The sequence below is a fragment of the Gymnogyps californianus genome, chromosome 15 (genome assembly GCF_018139145.2).
Source record: "Gymnogyps californianus isolate 813 chromosome 15, ASM1813914v2, whole genome shotgun sequence".
NCBI lineage: Eukaryota > Metazoa > Chordata > Aves > Accipitriformes > Cathartidae > Gymnogyps > Gymnogyps californianus.
In genome coordinates this window covers 19237362-19261384 of record NC_059485.1, presented here as the reverse complement: position 1 = coordinate 19261384, position 24023 = coordinate 19237362, and the positions used below count along the sequence as shown (strand labels likewise).

The 24023-nt window shown below is 43.7% G+C and overlaps 2 protein-coding genes across 2 annotated transcripts in view; one reads left to right on the top strand and one right to left on the bottom strand.

Moving 5' to 3' along the window:
* TMEM204 (transmembrane protein 204) overlaps positions 1–7957 on the bottom strand; it is a 30955-nt gene extending 22998 nt beyond the window's left edge. The window contains exon 1 of the mRNA XM_050905680.1: positions 7029–7957. Within this exon, the coding sequence (XP_050761637.1) occupies positions 7029–7308 (280 nt within the window). The 5' untranslated portion in view covers positions 7309–7957. The remainder of the gene's footprint in view (positions 1–7028) is intronic.
* The window catches only part of IFT140 (intraflagellar transport 140), an 83640-nt gene that overhangs the window by 56536 nt on the left and 3081 nt on the right, over positions 1–24023 (top strand). The window contains 7 exon segments of the mRNA XM_050905679.1: positions 17887–18064; positions 20730–20920; positions 21969–22064; positions 22427–22559; positions 22651–22794; positions 23208–23336; positions 23551–23733. Coding sequence (XP_050761636.1) covers positions 17887–18064; positions 20730–20920; positions 21969–22064; positions 22427–22559; positions 22651–22794; positions 23208–23336; positions 23551–23733 — 1054 coding nt within the window.

Here is a 24023-nt window from a genome sequence, read left to right as displayed (position 1 = left end):
CCAACCTGGAGAACTGAATTCTGTATTAATAAATAATTTCAGAAGAAACCCTTCTTTATAATTCTAAAAAAATCCACTTTGGCCAAACTTTTGGCAACCAATTGTGTGTTCCTCTTGTTTTGGATGTCAGCACTGTCAGCAAAGATCAGACGTGCAGAAACGGTCTCTGCAGCTGACATGGAAATCAGCTGGAGCGGTGCCTTGAATATCAAGAGCACTATGAAACCACAAACTACAACTACACTTCATTTTACAACATAGACATAGGAGATTCAGCACTTACTGTTAAAATAGTTAATAAGGACAATAAATAGAATCACTGTAATTATTTATTGACAGTCAGCGTCATGCTACGCCTCCCGAACTTGTGCTCTATTTATGAAGTCTTTGGACATTTCATTTCTTCCGTTGATTTAAATTTGGGGTATTTATGTTGTTAACCTCTTGAGCTGTTTTTTGGAGTATGAATTAGGAAATATATTGAAACACTTTAAAGGCATTTGTGAAACAAACTAAAACAAATGCTGGCAGTATCTAAGTGCACCTTTGCATGACTATGTAACTGAGACTGTGGGAAGATTTAATTAAAGCACTGCCTCTTTGATACAGGTATATTTTGATGGTCTGAATATACACTAATTTCTTAAAAGTGAAACAGATCTGAATTTAGTTTTTTCTTCATCGGTTTGTACCCTTTCCACATGAGGATGTTGTTTGCATGTCTCATTGTAAGGACAGAACTTCATCCTGAAAAGGAAAGTCTCTCCTCCTCTCTTTTCTTTTTAAATCTCCGTAAGCAGCCATATAGCTTTCAGCTACAAGGAGTCCTCAATACGTTCTGTTGCTGGATGGATATCTTAAAAATGGGAACAGTCACTTATTTTGCTTGGTTTCATCTCCTGGGTAGCTTTGTGAAGTATGCAATTTATGCTTTTTCACTTAAAAATAATAATTTTTAAAAAAAGGGGAGGGGGGAGAAACCAGTCTATTTCAGCCCGATTAAAAGAATGTTCTGATGTGACAAACTGGTGAAATCTTCCATCCCTTTAGGAATTTTGGAACTTTATGACTGAGCTCATCTGGGTGTGAAACTTCATATTTGAATATTTAGTTTGAAAGGCATACAGATCTTGTTTGAGGAGAGAAGAAGAGTGTGGTTGGTTGGGGTTTCTTTTAACAGCTTCAGTGGTTACTTTTGGAGTGAAGACATAGCTACGTCAACTATTTGCAACATAAACAAGTGCTTACGGTTAAATGATGGGGTCCTTTCAAACTCAACATTGAGACCGATTCTATACAGTGATCAATTTTAACAGACAGGGCTGTTACATAGTTCCTGTTGAGATGTTAGTTGTCTGTATGTTATGGTTTGCCTGTTCATAAACACCAGTAAGGTATTCTGTGTTGGTGGCTGTAATAAAATGGCATTTAATCTGAAATTTTCAAAAGCTCCATAGCCATTTTCACTCTTAACACTTTAATTGAATTCAGAGTCTCGATAGTGAGAGTAATCAAACATTGATTTTTCTGATAATATTTCTGTGCAATGCTTATGAAGGTACTGTATTGAAACACATGTGAGGTTCATTTTCCTCTCCTGAATCCTGAAAAGTTTTGAACTTTTCCAAAATAAGTACACAGCATAGTAAAATCCACATTAAAATGAGCATTCACTCTAATTTGAAGAGCCAGACCTCTTACAATTCACCTCCAGAAAGATTGCATATTGGCCTCTGCCGTTAAATTAGTAATTTCACGTATTTAAATATTGATCATATTGCAGATGTTAGGAGGGGGAATCACAAGCCCCGAGCTGCCAGCTGTCTGCACTGCCTCCATCTCTGTGTAACAGCCTGAGCAGTTTACCAGGCAACCATGTATGTAGTAAGGTTTTGGGCTTTTTAAATCTGATGGTAGTTCCTGTCTTCTCCAAATGCAGTGGGCCTCCTTTCTTCATCTGTATATACTGAAAAAGTAACATGTGTCTACAACGTGCTCAGCTGCTTGACTCAGCCTGGCTTCCATCCAGCCAAATTTCAGAGAAATTTGCGGACATTGGAAATTTGTGTAAATACAGCGGACCCTGGCACTCAGGTGAACTGTTGCCTCTGCAAGCAAACGTCAGCTCCTTATTCCCACACCCCGCAGCACCCTACCTTAGCCACCGTATTTCATAGTGTACCCGTGTTTGCATACATCACACGTTTCGGCTGGACAAGTGTTTATATTTGGTCCCTGTGGCAGTCACGTAGTCGCTCATGATACTGTGCCTCTCCCTGGCACTGGTTTTACTTCCTTGGAAGAACTACAATTAACGAGAGCGATCTTGCTCTGGGCATCTGTAGTTGCTGTACCAATGTTGCAAGTACCAACGCTTTCCACGGTTGGGATTTTCATTATGTCTTCTGGAACCCCGAAGAACCAAGTCAGGTTTTTATATCTTTTTAAACCCCTCCCTATTCCTGCGTCTCCACATTGTTCGTAATGTTCTTTAGACAAGAAGGGACAGACTGTGACCTCGGCTAATGAATAAATCAGCTCCATCTGTCCACCCAGAGATAGCCTTGTAGCACAGTAGGCCTTAAGGGCATATTTGTACCACGCAGCGTGGTTAAAAATATCTAAGCTGATTCTAAAAGTAATCTGGTGTGTTCAAATAGTGCAACGCAGTATGACTGGCCTGGTGCTGGGCCAGGACGTAGGTAATGGTGGCTTTGAGTAAGGTCTAGTTTGCTCTGAGAGGGCATCACTGCTGGTGTAGCTACGTGTTCTTGCTACTTGAGGCACCTTGTGTGTCCCTGCGTGATGCTGCATCGGTCGGTATGCTATGTCTGCTCGTGCATTAAGTGGGCACAAAGCTGAGTATTGAGTGCTCAAGACATGCTGTCTTACTCAAGATCTTACTAAGTGTATGCTTGTACTCCATGTGGTCTTTTTTTGAAGGGTTAAGAGATGCAGACAAGAGCATAATCTTCCGAAATTTTGCAACAGCTCTGAAACTGCATCTCCATAACCTTTGGCAAATTTCTTTGCCCTCGCTCAGACGACAGGGAAGGTGGGCTACCTGGCTGGGTTTCGTTAAAGTGTTCTGAAGAGGGGATGTGCCATCTGAGTTCTCGGTGGAGCCTTTAAGTTTGTATCGTCTAGTGGTTTGTCCATGTTAGAAGAACTTTGATTGGTGTCCTCATAACCGGGCTCTGATTCTCAGCATAAGCAAAGATTTCAGATCTGATAGTTTGTTGCCACTAAAAGGGAGCTATCTATCTGACCCGTCATCACACTTGCATCGCTCAGTTTGTGCTAGAAGCAGTACTTGTTGGACTCCTGATACCACTGCTTAATCCAACAGAAAAATAACCACGCAAAAACCCCCATCCCATCCCCCCGCCCCAAACCTGGGTATATTCTTGCTGTTAGTCATTTGAACTGTCTCACAGAAGCTTTTTAGCATCACAGATGGTTGAAAGAAGGGTGCAGGATGGCACAGCGAGAAGGAGAGAAAGAAAGAAGTCGATAAAGACAAATGGAAGGGCCTGAGATCTCCCCCTTCCAGGAGCAGTGAGGCTTGAGCTTGAAGAACAGAGTTGAGGTGCTTTCCCCTGAGACCGAAGTCATCTACGTTTCTTGTGTTGGCCCTTCTTGAAATAGTTCACATTGAGACACTTTGTTTCCGTATAATATAATTTACTCCTGTCCTTGGATTTCTTTTTTTTTTCCTATTTCTAATCTTTTTTTCTCACAGCGGCTCTTTGCTGCAGCATCTGTAATCTCCCCTTGTCTTTTATGTCACTTGGTATTTATACCAGCGGCCCTTTCCTGACACTTTGATATCCTTGATGCAGCATTTACATCATAGGATTTGAATGCAAAACACCTTCATTTTCCTCTTGCTCCAGTGGTTTGTGTTATGGTGAAATAATTCACACAGATGTCCTGTTAGTGGGGAATTGGATCAGAGAGGTATTTGGTATGGAATTTGACTTTGCGCTTCCAGAGAGGCTTTTGGCAGACATGCTCCATCACATCATTGACTTTTTCTGTTCATTCCCCGCACAATCTTTTGACAGATCATTTACTATGAATTTTACTCAAAATATGCAATTTTTACTTCAATTTTTACTTGTTTCAATTTGCTGTAGTTTATTTTTAGTCTAAGCACATGCAAGTCCTGACACAATGAGCTACTTCCATCATTTTTCTTGCAAATCATTTTGCTTGAGCTGTGTACATGATGGGGGGGGAAAAAACCACCCCAGCTTTATTGTGTCCCCTGAAAAGGAGCTTTGCCAATGATTTCAATGGGAGAAAGAGCAGGCAGTGAAAGTCAGTGAAAAATAGGTTTTAAGAATGCGCTTCTCTCTTGCCAGTGAGCGAGCCTGCTTATAGTAGTGCATTTAGTGATGCGCTACTATACTGATGTACACAGCAGTGCACACACTGATGACTTCTGTACAAATGCATACTACTCGTACAGAAGTCATCTGTATTTGGAAAAGCAAATTCTCAAAGGTTTTACAGTTTTTCTGTTGAACTGTGAGATAAATAACTTGCCCCCCAAATATGTACGTGTGTATATATATAAATAATTTTTTTTATATGAGCAAGATTGTGGCCTTTTTTGCGTTGCTATTGGAAGAACATATTTTCTAGTTATTGTTCTACAAATGGCATCCAAAATACTACACGTTAACTCTTATCATTGAGGAAGGAATTTCTTTGTTCAGAAAGTTATTTTTTATATGTATGTATATACATACACACACATACATGTTTGTGATTTATCTACAACTGACAGATGAGGATTGCCATATATATTACTAAAATAATGTGTGATTTCTTATTAGAGAAGTTCTTTAAAATGACAAAAACATGGATGCAGAATCAGACTCACTGACTGTGTACAATCCATGGAAACATATTTGTCTTAAAAATACGTGCAACAGATTTGTTTCCTACTTAGTTTGTCATGGCACAGCTGCAGAGGTGAGATTTTCTTTTAAAGGCTTTATAAAGATTCAGAATTGGCCTTTTGCTTACTGTTTGCTTCCAGATTAAATAGTGAATAGATCCTTTATTCCTATACAAATTGAGTCATTCAGCTTCAAAGTCCTCCTTTAAATTAGAATTTTTAAGAGTGTTTGTTAGAGAATTCTTCTGGGGACTCAATCATGCTATAGTTTTTACTTCGAAATTTTAAAATTTTCTATCACATTTTGCTTCTATTTGACGTAAGAACTTGCTGCCCATACAATTCTGCTATGAAACGGACACATCTGTGCCAACCTTTATAGCACCACCCATCTTCTGACCTGTGCACAGCAAGAAATACAAGTTGGTGTGTTTAAAATGCCGCAGGAGCCAAATTCAATATGCAGGGGCTCATTCTAGCTGTTGAATATAGAACATGTACTTTCAAAATTCATGAATGGTATGCATGTTTTTCAAGTTAGAACATGGCTTATAAATATTAATTGAGGCAGTGATTCCAGCGATGAAGTTGCAGATACACATCAAGGAACTTTTTCAACGGTCTAAACAGTCTTTTTGTAATTATTTGTCATTACAAAAATTCTTTCAGTTAAAATAAATTGCCAGTTAGGTTTAGGGCTTTATAACAGTTTAGAAGCTTTCTGTTGGTGATTTATGCAGGTTTAATATTAGCAAATGTGCAAAAAATGTTACTGCACAATTTTGTTGGAAAACACGACATGGAATGGGTCCACATTAAAGCATTTTTTAAAAAGAAATTCCTCTCATATTTCTTTGGTTTTGCCTCCAGAGGGATACAAGAGACTTTGGGGAGGAGCAGAGCATTTTGCTCTTCCTTCACATTTCAAACCATGAAAAAAAAATCTATCTGAAATCCCTTATGTTTCTAACGCTAGCGTCCTTCAGAGGCACCAGAGCTGTTCATGAGCACTGTTAAAATCTCTGGAAAATCCTAGTGTCTGTCAAGGCATGAACTTCATAGACATTCGTCCTGTTCTATTCCATTCCTTGAAGGATGCAGTTACAGCGCTGATTTGGCTGAACGAACGGCCCCGGAGGCACTGCCGCTCCCAGCCCTCGCCTCTTGCCAGCTTGCTCGGCTGCCCGCCTGGCAGCCAGCTGCTGGGAGCAGCGGCTTTCGGTGGAGCAAACCCCTTGGCACCACGCTTCCTTGGGCTCCCAGGCATCGTGTCTGAGGGGAGCGCAGGTATTCCAAGCACTGTGCACAGAACGGGGTCGCACCGTTAACATTAGGAATGTGATAAGGAAGGTGAGCTTTTTTATTATTCAGCTTTATAATTCTCAACGTTGGCTTACAGGTTTCATCTTCTCAAAAAAATTTTAACTAGCTCAGTTTAAGCTATATGCATTCTTCAGATCCCATGAGTCTGTGAATTTGCAAAATGAGAAATACACCATGCTTAAAGATTTTCATGTTCCCCAAGTAGCGTACTAATTGTGTTTTTTCACCAAGAATAGTTGCATACATTAAGGCCTATCTCAATTTTACATGTTTTTACCAAAACTATTTCTGTCTTTTCCACTCCTGGCACTTCCAACAAAAGTGAACAGAAGGGAGAAATCACTTAGCATGGCATCTGAATACTTTCTTTGTTTGGGTTTTTTTTTAATTTTATGGTATTCAGAGCAACTGTGGTTGGGGTTTAATGTATTGAGCAGGAAGGGATGTGCTTATAGCAGGAACTCAAGAGGGAAAAGCAAGCAGCAGATGTCTCAGAGCTTTAGACTTACACTTCACAGATTATTTTTTCAAATCGCTCCGTACGCTGTATAAACCAGACAGCACAATGTAGATTACTGCTTTTGGGGTGGCAGGAGGAGGAGTTTCGTTCATCACTGGACATAATTCTTATTTTCCCAAATGAATTTATTTGGAGATGAATGTTAAGAGATGTTTAGAATCAGATGGTTAACAACGGTTTCAGGATGCTCTGCTAGGCTATAAATCTCCTGGGGACCAGGTACACCGTATCAATCACGACCTAACGTAAGCAGAGAAGACAAGAGATTGAACTTACGTTTGACAGTACTGCGCGACTCCTGGAACCCAGCTGACTCTGAACCCCAGCCCAGGGCTTCACACTCGCGCTCCTCCCCTTGCCCATGCCTGGCACTTGTGCTTGCACCTCCTCTGCTCTTTTCTGCCAGCCAGCACATCTTCCAGAGCCCCACGCTGCGCTTACGCCCGTCCTCCAGCGTCTGGTATACCCAGTTGGGAGTAAAGGCAGCTGCGTTGTTAAGAATAAGTGAGACCAGGGCTACCAACACAGCTGTGGCTACCAGTTTCTGGACAGTCATATCTGACTGTCAGCTTGCTGCCAGTCTCTGTTTGCAGAAGACACGAGGTCTCAATCAGCTGCAGCACATTGAAATTGGACTTGAAACCGAGGCAGCTTCGCTAGGATGTTACGAATGGCTAGAGGACATCACCGTTCATTCTCAAAGTCAACTCCAGAGGTGTTTCTGATCAAGGAAATGAGAATTTTGCGAGGTAGGTAGGAGAATTCCATAAAATAAGAACACAAAGAAGCTTTTTTAGGTCCTTCCCAGCTTTGGCTTATCCACCTTCTTGCACTTTGATAAGTAATGCCAGTCCTGTGATGAACTGAACGATAGGGAGGTCCATTCCTTGTGAGACGAGGCGAATCCAGAAAGAATCCAGTCTCGAAGCTGGAGAGCCTGAGCTGCTGCCGGGGCAGAGGCGGGGATGCTCGCCAGCAGCCTGCCAAGCACGCCGGGTCCTCCGAGTCAACCGGCGCCGCTCTGAAAGCCTTTTTTTCGGGTGCAAACTTCAGAATATCCCGCAAACCGTGACAAATGTCATTCTCTCAAAGCCAAGCCGAACTGGAGGTGAATGCTGTCATCCCAGAGGAGGTCTGCGAGTTTGGAGTATATCTCGAGGAGTTCGCTCCGCCGTGTCCCTCTCTGAAGATCCGAACTGCGAGTGCAGGGACCAGAGAACAGCCACTGCTGTGAGGAAAAGGCCCCCCCCACCTCTCCACGAAGAGGAAATGGCTGTTTTTGTGGCTGTTTTTGGTGAGCCTCAGGGCGTAGTCGACTGCAACAAACAGAGCCACTGCCACAGCAGTCAAACATTAACAGGATGTGTTTCCTGAAAGGAAAAGACTATAGAGACTTCTAAAGTTGTACCTCCTCCCCTCGGAGAGCCCCCCCCCCCCGTCTCACTCCTCCTACCCTCCCAGCAGCACAAAGCAGGGCTGCGAGGAGCGGGCTGCACATCGCAGGGGAGCCCAGGGCGCAAATCAGAGGTCCTCTTTAAAAGGAAAAAAAGAAATCCCCAGCCTCAACCCTCGGAACGTCAGGTCTGCAGAAACGGATTGAGGAGAGAGACTTTGAAATGCTTTTTACTGAAAGCAAAACAATATTGGGGTTAGCCGTTGAACAGCGTGACGAAAGCGGTGTGGGGGGGTCCACTGATGTCCCCCTTCCTCTCTGCAACCCTAGAAGGGAGCATGGCAGATAAATAGAAAATATAAAATCTCGAGATTCTCAACCTGATGAACAAACGAATTTGGGGGTGTCTGAAACGGCAGTTGCAAGTGTTACGATGATGTGAATGAAGTTGCAAATCAGTGCACTGCGACTGTGCAGGGCTGGCACAGCCCTGAGCCCCACGTCCCGGTTTGCTGTGAACACTGGTGGCTCTGCAGTGCCTCTGAGAAGGCTGGCCACCTCCCTTCAGTGCCCAGAGGATGGAAAAGCTTCTGCAAGTTGCTTAATATAATGCCTCTGTTTACAATCCAGTACAGAATTGACTACCATGCAGCAAGCCAGGACCACGGCACTGGTGCTGCAAAAGCTGCAAGGAAAGCAGCTCTAATAAACAGATTAAAAAAGAGTTGTTGAGGACATTTCAAACTGAACATGGATGTTTCCAGAGGGGTCTTGCAGAGACTGGCTCTCCAGATGGCTGTTGGCTGGTTGATGTTGCCATCAGCTGCCGCAGCACGTCCTGCCGCAGGGCCGGGGCCGAGGGCAGCGATCCCCGGCGGGTTTTGCCCTGCTGCGGCTGCCGGCTTCTCCTGGCCCTCGGGGCGTTATTACCTGTGGTTATGCCTTTCCTTGACCTGAGCCTGTCAAAATTCTTTAGGCTGAAAAAATACCGTACAAGGTGTAGTATGAAATAGTGTATTGTGAAATGAAGGTGTGACGTTCTTGTCAGCAGCCTGGAGAGGGAGTAGTGAGAAGTCGTGGCAGGGTACCTGCATCACCGGGCGCAGCTGCACCGCACCGACCGCACCCGAGATGTTGGCGCAAGAGTTCACATCGGTGTAATTAATAAAATTAGATTAGAAACTGATTTAATTTTACAGCAGTTCTGTCTTACCAGCTAAGTTACTTTGCCCTTTTAGTCAACAAATCGCTACTGACCCAATACATGTAGACAAACTGGTTGGAAATTTTGTGAAGGGCAACGTTTTATTTTCTAAGACTTGTTGCTGAGAGGAGTGGAAAATATTTCAATGAAGTTCATATGCCCCTATAATTAGTTTTCAGCTATTGGAATTGAATGTACAAATCTGGCTATGAATTCACCCCTCCTCTGTGCACTTGGTTCATTTCTAATCCTTAAATGGATTAAGCTTTAGGTACTTTGAGCATCTTCATACTCTGACAGCAGTACAGCATCTTTGGTTTCTTTTTTTCCTGTGATCGGTCATGTTTCTATACATCTCTGGTTTTAGAGGTTTCAGTATAAATAACACACTGGTGTCTGCCATTCTTCAAAGAAATTTCTTAGCAACAACTGTATTTTCATATTTTATAACCCATGGTTTATTTGTTATTATTTTAAGCCTGTGATTTAGCAGCAAAGCAGATGATGTTCATATACAGATAATGCCAGGAGAGATTTACCTTTAGGGAAAAATCTCTTCTACCCAGTCGCACACCTGCTTCTGCCCCCTCCTGTCTTTGATTTTTGTGATTTGTTGAAGTCTGAGCATGTATTTGCAGAAGGGCACAAACTTTCTTTGCATGTTACATGTAAAAAAAATATAGCAATTGTATTTTACAAAGGCTGAACAAATCAGTCTAATCATTTAAAGCTTAGTCACATCTCTTCCTCTTTCCACACCAATTATTTGGTGTGAGAAGATTCACCCTCTTTTTTGAATTCCATCAACATTAAAAATAAATCATATTCTTCCTAAGTCATACTTGTCTTTGAGCATCAAAGGGACCAGGTGATCTAAACATCATGGTATTTTAGTTTGTGGTTTGAGAGATATGATACTTGAGAAATTCTTCGTGTTACATCTGCAAATCCATGCAAGTCAATGAGTTTGCCTTTAAGGCGGCTTTCCCAGAGGAAAAAAATACATCTCTTTCTCCCGGATAGATTGCCTCTTCTTGTGGCCGCAGCTGGGTGGGTGGTTATGTAGTGAGTTGCAGCTGGGAACGGATGCGGATGAGTCAAGTGGATCAGTTCACTGCCACGTAAAACAGGAGGTGGCCCTGGGGCTGGTGACAAAGTTGGCCTTAGATAAGATGCTTCATCCCGCTAGCTATGGTGAGGTGGTCATCTCCGAAAAGGCTGCATAATTTTAAAAGTCCATATGGTCTCTCAGTTGATGGGGACTGCCACATCACAAATGATTTGGGACTTTTAGTTTTTGTGAGGGTGGAAATTTTTCTGGGAACGCTGATCATGGCTTACAGAGCAGAAAGGACGGCAGCACTGCGGTCTTCAGCCCACCCGGATAACACACCGGTATGGGGAGTATCTGAGGAGCAATGCAAGGCAGTAGTAATTGCTGTGGGCTGCAGTAACTCAGCAAGCACATGAAGACTTTTTTTCCCATGGCAAAATTTCTGGTGGATGTTCTTGTCTGGAAGTAGCTGTTTGCTAATTGTCTGTTCCGTGCTAGCGAGTGGTTCTGCTCAGGGGTAGGTTAAATTGCTCCATACAATTTGCATAGCGGCTTATAAAGCATTTGGGGTCTTTCTGGGTGAGAAATGAGTTATCTAAATGTAATCTTACTTTCAGAATCTCAATAATTTAGTTTATATCAGAGAACTAGTTGCTTCCATACTGAATTTGTCCATTTAGTACCTAATAAATTCTGTTTACAGTTGTTTATGCAGGGCCTAATCTTTTTTCTGTTATTTTTTAATAGGCAAATGGCTTTTTATCATTCTATTCAGCTAATAACAATATCTAAAGATGTAAAATTGGGGAATTCCCCAAATGAGTAGGTCACACCAAGTCAAAATTAAATGAGTTTTGCAAAGATCTGGTAAATTTTCCTAGCCTGCTCATACCAAAATGGCTCAGTTATTCATTTTTATCACAGTTTTAATCAAAGGGTTCTTGTTGGCGTGTTCACAATCAGTGACATTCTCCGTCTTCACTCAGAGATCTTGTGCTTCCAGTACAAAACAGTCCAGGAATCCTTCTGATCCTTAAAAAAAAAATCAATCACCTTAACGAACACTTCTCTACTGATAAATGTGCAGTAGTATATTCAATCGCAGAACTTACTGCATCCCTTAGGACACAAGAGTTTTGTTTGATACAATTCACACTGAACAGTAGCTAGGTGTTGATTTTATCAGGGTAAGTTTGGAATAGACAAAGCTATGGATTTAACGTGATATTACAGATAGTATTCTGTAAAGCTTTTGTTGCTTTATCAAATACTCTGTTTCTGCCCAGGGAAGAATTTTTAGGAATAATCTAGACAGCTTTCAGTGTTTTGATCATACATGAAAAATGCCTGACATTTATCAGAGAAGCACACATTTAATATGATTAACACTATCAAGAATGTCATATAAGTGTTGCAGCTTTTCATTTATTATTTAGTTCCTTGTTATCTTTTAGTTCCACTGAACAGGCATAACCAGAATCCAATAAATGCATTTTAAAAGCATCTAATGTAATTTAGCTACATCAGATAAAACTTCTTTTTTTTCAAGCCCTGAGTTTTTTCCAGGTTACAAGAGAACAGACAGTAAGCCACCAATTTTGACATTTTAACTCTCTATTTATTTTGCAGTGGTTTGAAGATAAGAGCAGTGTCCGTATTTGTAGATGTGTTTAAAATTTTACATAGTACTTCTAAATGATCAGCTTTTCATGCCTGCTAACCTTAGGTGTCACGTAGTGGGTCTCATTTGACCATATCCAAGCCCTCTGTAGCCGTTATGGTCCACAGCATGATGCTTTTATTCTGTGACCAGTCTATCAAACCACGTGTATGTAAAGTTGATCATAAATGAATTATCTGGTCAGAATCCCCGCTGCTGTACAGTTCAGGCAGATGACGTTATTCTAACACGTTTTTTCAGGGGTTGGAAGGTGCAACTTTAAGTTACTGAAATCCAGGCGAGGGATTAACGTTTGAGAAATAGTAATAGATGTTGCTAATTTTCCTTAGGAAGCAGCACCTGCTTTGTCCCATCCTTTTCCTTTGCCTGGAAAACACCCCCGAGCAGCACGTAGGCAGCGGGTGGAGGCTGGGGAAGGGTGGTGCCCAGTGCCCTGCCGCGGTTGTCCAGCCCAGCCCAGCCCAGCCCCGCTTACTCGAGGGTCAGTCTCGTAGCCAGCGCTTCGCCCCAGGACGGTACCTCCACTGCGGTCCCAGCTGGCCGAGCTGCTGAGAATCTGCTTCGAATTTCTCGTACGGTTTATTTTGTTATAGGGCAGTGAAGCTTCCTTGTCCCCACTGTTGGGTGAGCAAAAGCTCCCCGCTTGCTGGATTTATTTCCATTTTTGAGAGCGCAGGCTCTGCCTGAGGCACAAGGGGACACCCGCCTGCTCCATATGGGTCCATAGGGACGTAATAAGATATTATGATATATTATCTATAATATAATGTTATAGGGATGTAATAATACACTGTTATATATAATATAGTGTTAGATATTATATCTGATATTAGTGTTATAGCTATTATATCTTATATTAGTATTTCCCTTTGCATTATACAGTAGTCTTTTAAAGCAGAATGCTCAGGGTCCTGCTCAACGAAGGGGGCCCATATTGGAAAGAGAGATTCTTTTTCTCTCCTGATCAAGATATTTAGAGGCAAGAGACAGAACATATGTTCATTTTCCAAATATACCCCGTTAAATAGAGGGAGAGAGATTTTGTAGTGAGATGCTTCAGACATATAAATATCTCCAGCACTTCTAAATAATACTCCATTCACTGGATTTTTTCTTTAAACTTTCATGCAAAATGGGCAATGAAAAACATACAGGAACAGAAGGGTTTGTAAAATCAGACTGTTAGATGCTATAAACATAGTTTCATCGAAAAACGGATGCAAAAGATCAGATATAAAGGAAGAAAAACTTTTTCATCAAATATGTGGTAAAACTTGTGTCCAGTCTTAAGAGGCGTCAAAGTTTGCTTTCCAAATCCATAGCGCTATTGATGCGGCCTGAAGCCTGGGAGTTTGGGGTGCAGCAGCAGATCATTCACCCCTGCGCTTCACGGGCAGGCGTCGCTCCCCCGGGGTGCTCGGGGAGCGCATTCCCATGGCTCTGCTCGCGCTGTTCCTGCGTCTGGTCGTCATTAAGTTTCCAGCTTCGGCTGACGAAGTACAGATGCGAGCGGCTTTCCAGGGGGGAGTAAAGGAGGAGGAGGAGGGGAAGAACAGGAAATTCCCAGAGCATGAGCTGGGGGCAGGGTAAATCATTACTTGGCATTTTACGTGTGACAGCAGGGCCAGGCCTGGAGAGAAGAGTTGCTGCCTTTTAGGGATGCAAGGGCAGATTCATCTTTCTCGCTGCACTAACAACTGTTTAGAGATAAACTGTGGTTTTGCCTGGGCTTTAAGTGAGCCTGTTCTGCACCTCCTCCTGGTTCTTGTTCCTTAACCAGACCTGCATTAATTTGCCCACATTCCCGAGGGGCAGCAAAACTGATGGGCAGGACTCTTGCTCTGGTGCTGGAGGTGTCCGCCTGCCAGGGAGGTTGTGCCATCCCAAGGCCGAGGCTGGTCTACTTGAGACACAGAGAAACATGTAAGCGTGTTGCTGATGCTTCCCGGATTCTTCTCTTCTCTCTCCTCTCCTCTCCTCTCCTCTCCTCTCCTCTCCTCTCTCCTCTCTCTCTCCTCTCTCCTCTCTCTTCGCCCATCCCTTGCCTGCAGGCCTGCCCACTCCTGCCAGCAAGCCTGCTGGGTGCCTCAAGCTGAATAGTTTGCAAGGGAAATCTCTAAATAAGAATTTGGTGCTATAAAAAGTGTCTGTTCTCTCTGACCAGCCATGGTGTGGAGAGGCTGGAGGTGTCTTTTTGGGGTGAAGGTAAAACTGAGGTTCTAGCTAAAGGTCCCCTGGTCTTTCTGCAGGAGCTGTGGTGGATCAGTCCCAGCGTCCTGGTCCTTGCCCAGGTTTTGGGGGCGCAGATCTGCTGCATTAACCCCCCCGTGGTTTCAGTGAGGCACGGTCCGTGCCGTTGCCCAGCTGAGGCTTGGTCGCGGTGCTCTGTGGTAGTCAACAGCTCTGTGGTTTGTGCCTCTGTCAGGCACTGAGACCTTCTGTGTTGTGTGGTAGTTTATTTTTGTAGAGTACTTTGGATCTTTTGCGTTTCACAGGGTGGTGTTACTCTGGTACCTTTCTAGATTTTAAATAAGATATAAGAATATATTAAAATAATAAATACAAACAAATATATTAATAAGTATATAATATATGCACATGAAGATAGTCCTTGCAAGCAAATAGTATGTTGCCGTGCCAGAAATACTTGTGGACCTTAGCAGCAGTAGATGGCATGTGGTGCTAAAATGGATGGTCTCTCAAAGCAGAAACAGTTTTCTAATATTTTGCTGCAGGAAGAAAATTGAAATCATACATGTATGTACCTTATCAGAGCAGCGTCCTTCTTGTGAGGGACGTGTCTACTGGAGAGAACCAGCCTCTGCTGCAGCCCCGCGTGGACCAGGGGAGAAGGCTTGGCTGTGGGCTCTCCCCCACGCAGCTGCTAACAAAGCCGTCCTTAGCTCCAGTGGGAGAACGGGAACTCCTCTGTGCAGAGCAGGACCAGGTTCGTTAGAGGAAACATTCCTTCAAGGGCTCCTGGAGGGCAGAGGCAGGAGAAGGGATGGTCAGAGGGAGGCGATGTTTTCACGTTTCATAGGGACTGGTGCTGGTGAGCTGCTCTTAGCCTGTCTCTTGCTTTGGTCCCCGCGCTGGGTAAGTCCGTGCAAGCGCTGCTCTGCCGTGAACACTTCCAAACTCCGCGTCTTTGGTCCAGTTTGAGCACAGTGCTGAATCCTGGTGGGTGCTCATCATCTGCCCAGCTGGGACTGTCGGGAGGGCAGTGCTTGCCAAAATCAAACCAAATGCAGAGCACATCGACTGGAGATGTTTCTCCCTCTGTATTTGTTGCACCCAAGCGGTACTCCGCTGCTGGAGCCTCTCGGGTTAGTTTTGCAAATGGTTTGGAGTGGAGGAGGAAGAGGTGGGATGGCAGAGCTCCAGCTCCTCAGGGCAGAGGTACATCTGGGTGGTCCACTGCATACGGCTGGCATGGGTGCCAAGGTGGCCCACGGGCAGGCTGGGCGTGGGACAAGAGCTCCCAAAGAGGAATTGCTGGGGCAGCAGCTCCCACCGAGTCTTGAAGTTGGCAGGAGGCATTGCCATTCAGGAAAGCATAATGCAACTGATGGATGATGAGTAGTGTCTTCTAAGTCCTGCTGTGTGTCTCTGCACACTGTTATCTTTTAACTTTGTACTTTAAAATACACTATTATTTGATCTATTTCCTTTCAAAAGTTTCCACTCCTTGTAGTCTAAATAAGATTTCTCATCTGCTCGTCTGTTCAAGCCCATGAACTCTCATCTTCTTGCACTGAGGGAATTGCGAGCTGTCAAGGCTCTGAAAAATTAAGATTTTGATTTCCTTTCAGAAACTTGCTGTGCGTCAGTTTGACAAAGCACAGCACAGGCGTGCGTTCCTTCACCCAGAGTGAAACGGCTAGTGGCAACTTCTTCTGGCATGCTACAGATTTTGGAAAATACATTTCCTTTCCTTGTGCGTAGTGAAGCGCAGCCATGCCCACGCGCACAAGATTTGACATCTTTTACTAACGACAGAACTCGCTGTCCTTGCTGATCAAAGCCAGGTGACAATATTGAACAGGACCGAAATGTTCTTTAAAGATGTTTTTCCTGCTGTTTCCAGTTCCAGATACAGGCAGTGGCTGGAATAAAAGAGAAACCAATTCCAACTTTTCAAAAATCAGGAAGGTCAGATTTTCTGCTGATGTAAGTCAGCATTTCTATATTGCGTGGCGATGCATAGACTTACACTCAGAAGGATCCAGCGCTGAAGTTTATGTAAGGCCTTTCCAGTTCAGAAATTACTGCGCTGTTTCAATGTTCTTTTTGGCTTCCCAGTCTGGGGGACTTGGACGTGTGGGAGCAGAGCATGAGAGGAGCCTGCGTTTGAACCACATTCAGCATGGACAGGCAGGTGTAAGAAATTCAGTAAAATATTCAGACATGCATTTTTGCTTTTCTAAACAAGCAAAACGTCTGAACCATCTGAAATACGCCCGATTTATCACTTCTGATCCTATTTTATTTTCTCTATACTGTTTGGCCTTAATGAAGTTTATGTCACATATTTATGTCGTTTACTACTGGAAAAATTTATACCAGTTGTAGTTGCAAATAAAAGATGCTCTAACTGTAAAGTAAATTAGGAAAAGCATTTTTTTCTCTGCCTTTCTTTATTGTATGTGTTTGACAGCACGTCGTATCTCATCTGCTTCGCTGCTTCCCGGTTAGTCACTTTCCCCTCTTTGTGCAGGGCTTTCCCACAGCAACTGGGAAGAGAAAAACATTTTAATCATAGGAAAACTGGAAGAGTGTTTGCTTGCAGATGCAGGGCCTGAAGTGTCATTCAACTCTTTTCTTTTTTTCTTTTTTTTTTTCTGCTTTTATCATTTAGATACTTGTTTTGTGCTGTGGTGGTGTCCGAGAACTGTATGGACCATACCTCCGCTGAGGTTCACACACTGAAGAAATCCCATATTTTGAATGCTTATGGTTTCTATTAGTCAAACATACTGCATTTTATTCTGAAGAGCCTCAAATGTAAATAGAATCTACGAAAGTCTTTGCTTGTCATGCCATGTAATGGTCAACTGTGTCGCGGCCCTCCTGTTGAGCAGTGCTGCCTGCTGAGACCTGACGTCCCTGCGTGGGAGCGCGGTGCGCAGCCAGTCCCTGCCTCTGCCTTGGCAGAGGATTTTGCAATGTTAAGCGTAAGCTCTTAGCCCTGAGGAGTTCTCATTCTGAGCATCGCAAAGCTTTTCTTTGTGCCATTTTTTATGCAAGTTTTAAATTAGAACATGATAGTTTGGTCAGTTGTTTCCTACACAGCATTCCCTGTTACTGAATGCAACTATTAGGCTCCTAATAGCTGTTCCGTGTTTGAACTATGCAGGACACTAGCAGGGCGTTTCCAGTGTAAGGTTTATGTCTATAAGACTTTTCTCCTAGTTTTTCTTTTGAATTCGGAACATCGACGTGGGGGTATTGTGTATGTCTATATGTTGCAGCTACAGCAAGAACGACAGTGAGGGGTGCATGATAAATGTTTATATACCTGCAAACATAAGTGCTTTTGTTTAGACATTGGTGTAAAACAAAACCTGCAATATTTCCTTAAGGCTGTGAGCATTCAGCTCCAGAACTAACCTTTACGTCTGAGGCCTATTTCTCTTCCTCTTCAATCTTCACACAGCAACTGGAGTCCCTTTGTTACGTCCAGCAAGTGTCCCATGGTTTTCCCTTTCACACTCTCCTCTTCCCTTGCATCTTACCTGCTTAGTACCCAAGCCTTAAAGGTGACACCATAACAGCTCTCCTTTTCTTCCCCATTTCTCACAGTGAGGCTGTCTGGGAGAACATGGCTCGCATGTGCGTGAAGACTCAGAGGCTCGATGTTGCCAAAATTTGCCTTGGAAACATGGGTCACGCAAGAGGAGCCAAGGCGTTGAGGGAGGCTGAACAAGAGCCAGAGCAGGAGGCCAGAGTGGCTGTGCTGGCCATTCAGCTGGGCATGCTGGTAAACCCCGCCGACCGATCCGGGAATATCCACCCCGCTTAACTAGGGACAAAAATGAGAAACTGATCCTTTTTTTTAAAATTCTGAGATGCAAAAACCTTGGAGGGGAGTAAAAACTATTGCCAGATTTCCAGGGAGTGATGAAGAGTAGTTCTGACAATTATTTTCCTGAAGTTGAGTTTTTATCCTAGGGAAGTAGGCATCTCCTTCAGCATTGCACAACCCCGTGCTGCACGATTCCTACGTGACACTGACCAGGGGCTTTCCCTGAACTTCAGAGGCTCAGCAGTCCCCTGAGCCCTCTTCCTCTTCCTCAAAGAGTAGATGAGAATGAGCGTGGCAGAATCTGATGCCTGGAAATGAGTACCAGGAACTATAGCCGCCTAAGGGTACAGCAAATTAATTTGTCTGTTTTCTTAACTGCTATACAGAATTTATATGGGAGTTATACTCCCATGTGAAAAATTGCTGAATGAAGGAAACTGCTGAATAAAGGAAACACCTTTTAAGGATGGTTTATGTGTGAAACATTAAACAGAAAAACTGTTTTCTTGGGGCATAATTCTTCCAAGCTTAATCATTCTAGATTTGACTGGATTAAAAAAAGATGTACTTTCAAGTATTCTAGCTAAAATGTTTCAACAAACATATTTTAAGGTCCAGTATGGGAAATGCAAGTTCCATTTTGACATGTTTGTTTGTAGAGTGAAAGGCTAAAGCTGTGTTCTGCCAGAGAGCGAGGGCTGGCTTACGGCATTTAAGCAGTTTAGGCAAAATTGATGTTTCCTGCAGGGTTGGAGAGCTCTGGGGAGTCACATTTGCTGCTCGTGCTGTCCCAGGGCATCTACTAGTCGCCCAGATTTCCATCCCAGCTTCTCCCATTGCGGGAGCAGTAACTTGCCCGGCTCCAGCACAGCCAGAGGAGGGGGTCAGGCTGTTCTCCCCGTAGTCTGGTGGACGGGGGTCCCTTGGACCTGTGTCTGGAGCCCGACCTGGCAGCAAATAGATACATACCAAAATGGACCTTGTCTTTCCCATGTGTCTTTATTGCAGTCTGAACCCACTCCCCTTGATTACCAATAGAACTGAGATCGAAAATGGGTTTGAGACCAGCATTATCATGTGGATTGAAAACTGACCGGAGCGCTATTGAGTTAGATGAATGATAAGAGCATGTATTCTACCCCGTTCGCCTTTATTTAATGTCTTCATCAATGATCTGTAACAAAAGCAGAGATTTTTAGTTTGGGAACCATAAAAGATCCAGGCATATGATCTGTAAGAGTGAAAAACTGGGAAAGGAGAATTGATGAAATACCCCACAGTTCACAGGAAATCACAAATTCGATAAAAAATGGCAAGGTGCTATGACAGCAAAAATCTGTTTGGGGCTGCGTTCGAGGAGACACCACATCCTGCGGCTTTGATTTGGTAACTTCTGTCTATGGATTTGTTGCAGCTACAGCTGGAACATTGACTGCCACCCTAAAGGATCTCATTACCAGAAAAAACGTGGATGAACTGGAAGAAGTTCAGAGAAAATCAGTGCAAATTGTTAAGCTCTTGGAAAGATTTCGCAGACAAGGAAATCTTTAAGATAGCTGAATAATTAGAATTTGGCTTTAAAAGGTTTTTAGCAATCTACAACTATTTTAAGAGTATAAATGCTAGAGAGAGAGAGTAACTATTCTGAGTTAAAGTGAAGAAGAAAAGGAAAATTGAAACTAAATGTTTGGAAAAGCTTCCTGGCAGAGAAAGCTATGAGGCTGAAAAGTGTCAATACTCCTTCTTTCGGATGTTTAGATCTGTTTGGAGAGGTGGAGGGGAACTGTAGCAAAACGAATGCAGTTCTGTTGCATTTTTTCATCTTATACAGAACCATAGTGCAGGCATCTTCCTTCTCTACTTTCTATGCTTTTTTGAATTTGAAACAATAAGAGACAGAAACTATTTTTCTGTCCTGGACAGATAATCTCAATTTACTAAATATAGTGTTCAGCTGGACAGCGTTTGGGTGGAGCAGGAAAATGCTCCTTCCACAGGAGTACCTCTCAAAGCGTAAAAATAATAGTTCCAAATTTGCTCACCCTTGCGTCAGCATCAGCAAAATCCTCCTGTTCTAATTCTGTCTTAAATTCATAGCATTTATTCCCAGGAATAGATCTCAGTTATCTACGAACAGCGTTGCTGCCTCTGAGACCTGCTCAGAGGTCGCAGGGGGTCCCCGGGCACGTAACGCCTTCTTGCCAAAACCCCTAGTTTTGGCCTAGGACCTTCTCCTGGACCTCACCTCTGGGTAGGCAGCCTGGCTGGTAACTGTAGCCCCAGGTGAGCATATCTCCCCTTTCCGAAATGGTTTACGCTCCTGATGACAGCGTTTAATTGTTGATGGCTTGCTCATGTCACCCCTCCGTTGATACTGTACAGTAAATGCCAGGATCTGAGTGCTTTCCTTATTTTCACATAAACATCCTGTTTCCCAGTAATGTGCTATTCCAGGCTACGTATATTTAGGTGATCAAACCCCCTGCCTGAATTATTGTTACTTTAATTGCGTTACAATGACCTGCACCAATAAACTACTCAGAGGTGCAGTGTCTGTTGTGAATGACACCTATGAAACACCGGGCCGAGCTAACGAGGTGTTTGTATGCTCTGCTTCCAGGAGGATGCGGAGCGACTGTACAAGGCTTGCAAACGCTACGACCTCCTGAACAAGTTCTATCAAGCCTCAAACCAGTGGCAGAAAGCCATCGAAACAGCTGAAGCTCACGATCGGGTTCACCTACGCACCACGTACTACAACTACGCTAAGCACCTGGAGGCGACCGGAGAGCAGAGTCTTGCACTCACCCAGTAAGCACCAGCCTGGGGCACCCGGGGGATCTGGAGCCTTGTTCTGCTGTGAAGACTGGAGGCAGGCTAAGGAGGGTGTCTGATGATGACCAGTAATAATTAAAGTCTTTTCCTGTTTCTGGTGCTTTCTATCTAATGGAGGGAAAGCATTGTTCCAATGAACTTCCCAGCACCCTCCCAGGCTAATAAAGCTTAGCGTCAGAAAGGTGAAGTGTCTTCTTGGGGCCAGTAGTTGAACCCCACTAATACCCAGTCCTGTACTTGTCTCTGGAAGACCAGTGCCCTCTTCTCCTTCCTTTCCATGACACCACCAGTTGTTTACTTCTCCTGAGAGTCCCAGACACAACTGCTGCGGCAGAGTTTAGTCTGACTTGGGTGCTTCTGGTGCCTGGTCCTCTCCTGTGACTGATGAGTCCCTAGAGAAGTCAGGGGAGGTGATTTGTTAATGTGTTGTACTTGTTGTTTGAAATCTTGTTTTTATATGAGTTTTTCCATATGAAGCCTCCCGATATAATAATACAATAAGGTCACTTCTGTTCAGAGTCAAAGCAGAGCTCTGATGTGATCAGACAGACCCATTAGATGATCAAGGTGGGCAGGGAGGAGAGGAGAGACTCTAACAGCGGGTGGTGGCAGAAGTGCGGTGATCTCTCGGTAGTGGAGAAGTTGCAACGGATGGCAGAAGGACCAGGCGAGATGAGGAGCCCAGGGCGCTTGCGGTCTTTTCAGCCAGTTGTACAGGGACGTGCTTGATGTTTGGGGAGCTTTCTGGGATATTTCTTTGGGCCATCACTGGCACTTTTGAAATATTTACTGTCCTGCGATCACATTGCCTCCCCGATTCCAGGTGCCTGGCAGGACCATTGAACTTTTTATTTTTGATGGTGCTGGTAGACCATCAACTGGTCTTACAGTGAATGTAATAATACAAATGAAGCAGTATTACCAGTGTTGTCACTCTATAGCTGTCAAACAACATTAAATGGATTTTTTAGGAAGTGAGCTAATAGTAGTCATTTCACATCTAATGTGTTCTTCTTCTCTACAGCTATGAGAAGTCAGACACGCACAGGTTCGAGGTACCCCGAATGCTCTCTGAAGACTTACAAGCCCTGGAGAACTACGTCAACAAGATGAAAGACAAGTCAGTGCTATGCTTGTTCCTTCTCCCGAATGGGACTTTCCGGTCTGAAATACAACTTGCAAAGAGAGCAGGGAAGGAGGAGTATGAATCCTCTCAGCCCCAAGTTCAACCCCTGCCTTACCCATTACGATCCTCCTGTCGCTTTTCAGGATTATGCTACATCTTGCTCAAGAACTGCCACAGCAGATATCCAGGCTGAACTCCCTCATAGTGCAGACCTTTGAGTGTCACCCTTGAGTTGGGGTAAAGCCTTGTCTGCGTTCTAAAAAAATGTGTCTAGTCTTGAGTTCAAGATCTCCAGGAGTGAAAAACGCAGTCTCTGGCAATTCTTGTTACTGCAGTTAATATTGTTGCTTTTCTAGGAGCCTGTGGAAATGGTGGGCACAGTATCTGGAGAGCCAGTCAGATATGGAATCTGCACTAAAATACTATGCACTGGCTCAGGATTATTTTTCCCTAGTCCGTGTCCACTGCTTTCAGGGCAACATTCAGAAGGTAAGGCAGCCTGCTCCCACCTGCTTCCAGAGAATTCGCATTCCTGGGATGAGTATGGGCACAAAGTAAAGCTATATGATTTCCTTTTCAGGCTGCTGAAATAGCAAATGAAACGGGGAACTGGGCAGCGTCCTATCACTTGGCCCGCCAGTATGAGAGCCAGGATGAAATCAAGCAGGCTGTACATTTCTACACCAGGGCCCAGGCATTTAACAACGCCATCCGTTTGTGTAAGGTATGCGAAGAGGTACATTTATGGCCAAAAGCAAAGCAGGAGTCTCTCCTTAGGCAGCATACAGAATGACAGCGGCCCAAGTTGGTTGTGCCCATCCTCGCCTGTGAGACACTGCTTGCTCTTACACAGCCCACTATGAAGATGCTCCTGGTTTCTGCCTGCATCTTCTACAAAAGATGCATCAATAAAGGCTTGGTTGTATGGGACATTATTTTCTTGTATATCTCAACAGAAAACTGCCTGAAACAAACGATCATCGTTGCAGCTCAAAGTTACTTGGGTTGGTACAGGTTTCACACAGAAGGGGGTTGATGGGCTACTATGCGACAGTATAAAGCTGTAGGCTTGCCAGAAGGCAGAATTATGACATCTGTTTGCTGCATACCTAGAGCCAAATCTTTGCTTTTGAATAGGAGAACAATTTAGATGATCAGCTGATGAACCTGGCTCTTCTGAGCTCTCCGGAAGACATGATAGAGGCAGCCTGCTATTATGAGGAAAAGGGGGAACAAATGGACAGAGCTGTCATGTTATACCACAAGGTAAATGTCTTTTTAGTAAAAAATACCGAACTTAAAACTGAAGTGGTTCCTACAGCAGAAGAACATTAAATCAACTGTAGTTTTTACTGGATGTACTGTTTATTAGTCATTTCTTCATGGTGGGTAATGCTTTATTAATGCACTCTGGGGTATCCTGTAAACTGATTCTGCAGTGCTTATTCTAGTCTTTGAAGACTCATTCTTAATTTTGCAGGCAGGACATTTCTCCAAAGCACTGGAGCTAGCCTTTGCCACGCAGCAGTTTGGGGCCCTACAGCTAATTGCTGAAGACCTGGATGAGAAATCAGACCCAGCTCTGCTAGCCCGCTGTTCTGATTTTTTTATTGAACACGCTCAGTATGAGAAGGCAACGGAGTTGCTGCTAACAGCCAAAAAGGTTAGCTCCAGCTCCCTGTCCCTCCACGCACAGGTACAGAGGAGCACAAGAGGTGTGTATGTGCGTGCACATACATTTCTCTTTGTTGGTAAACAGATATGCAGAGACATTTGTAAGGTTTAAAGTTTCCTCTCATGCCCACTGGCTCAACTCTGAAACGGATTCCTGACTTTTTGTCTTATTTCTGGCTTCAAACCTGCAGATTTTGCACTCTTGGTTAAAGAAAAACTCCCACTCTCTAAACTAACATATTTGGAGACAGGGAAATTATAACATCAGCCAAAAAAATC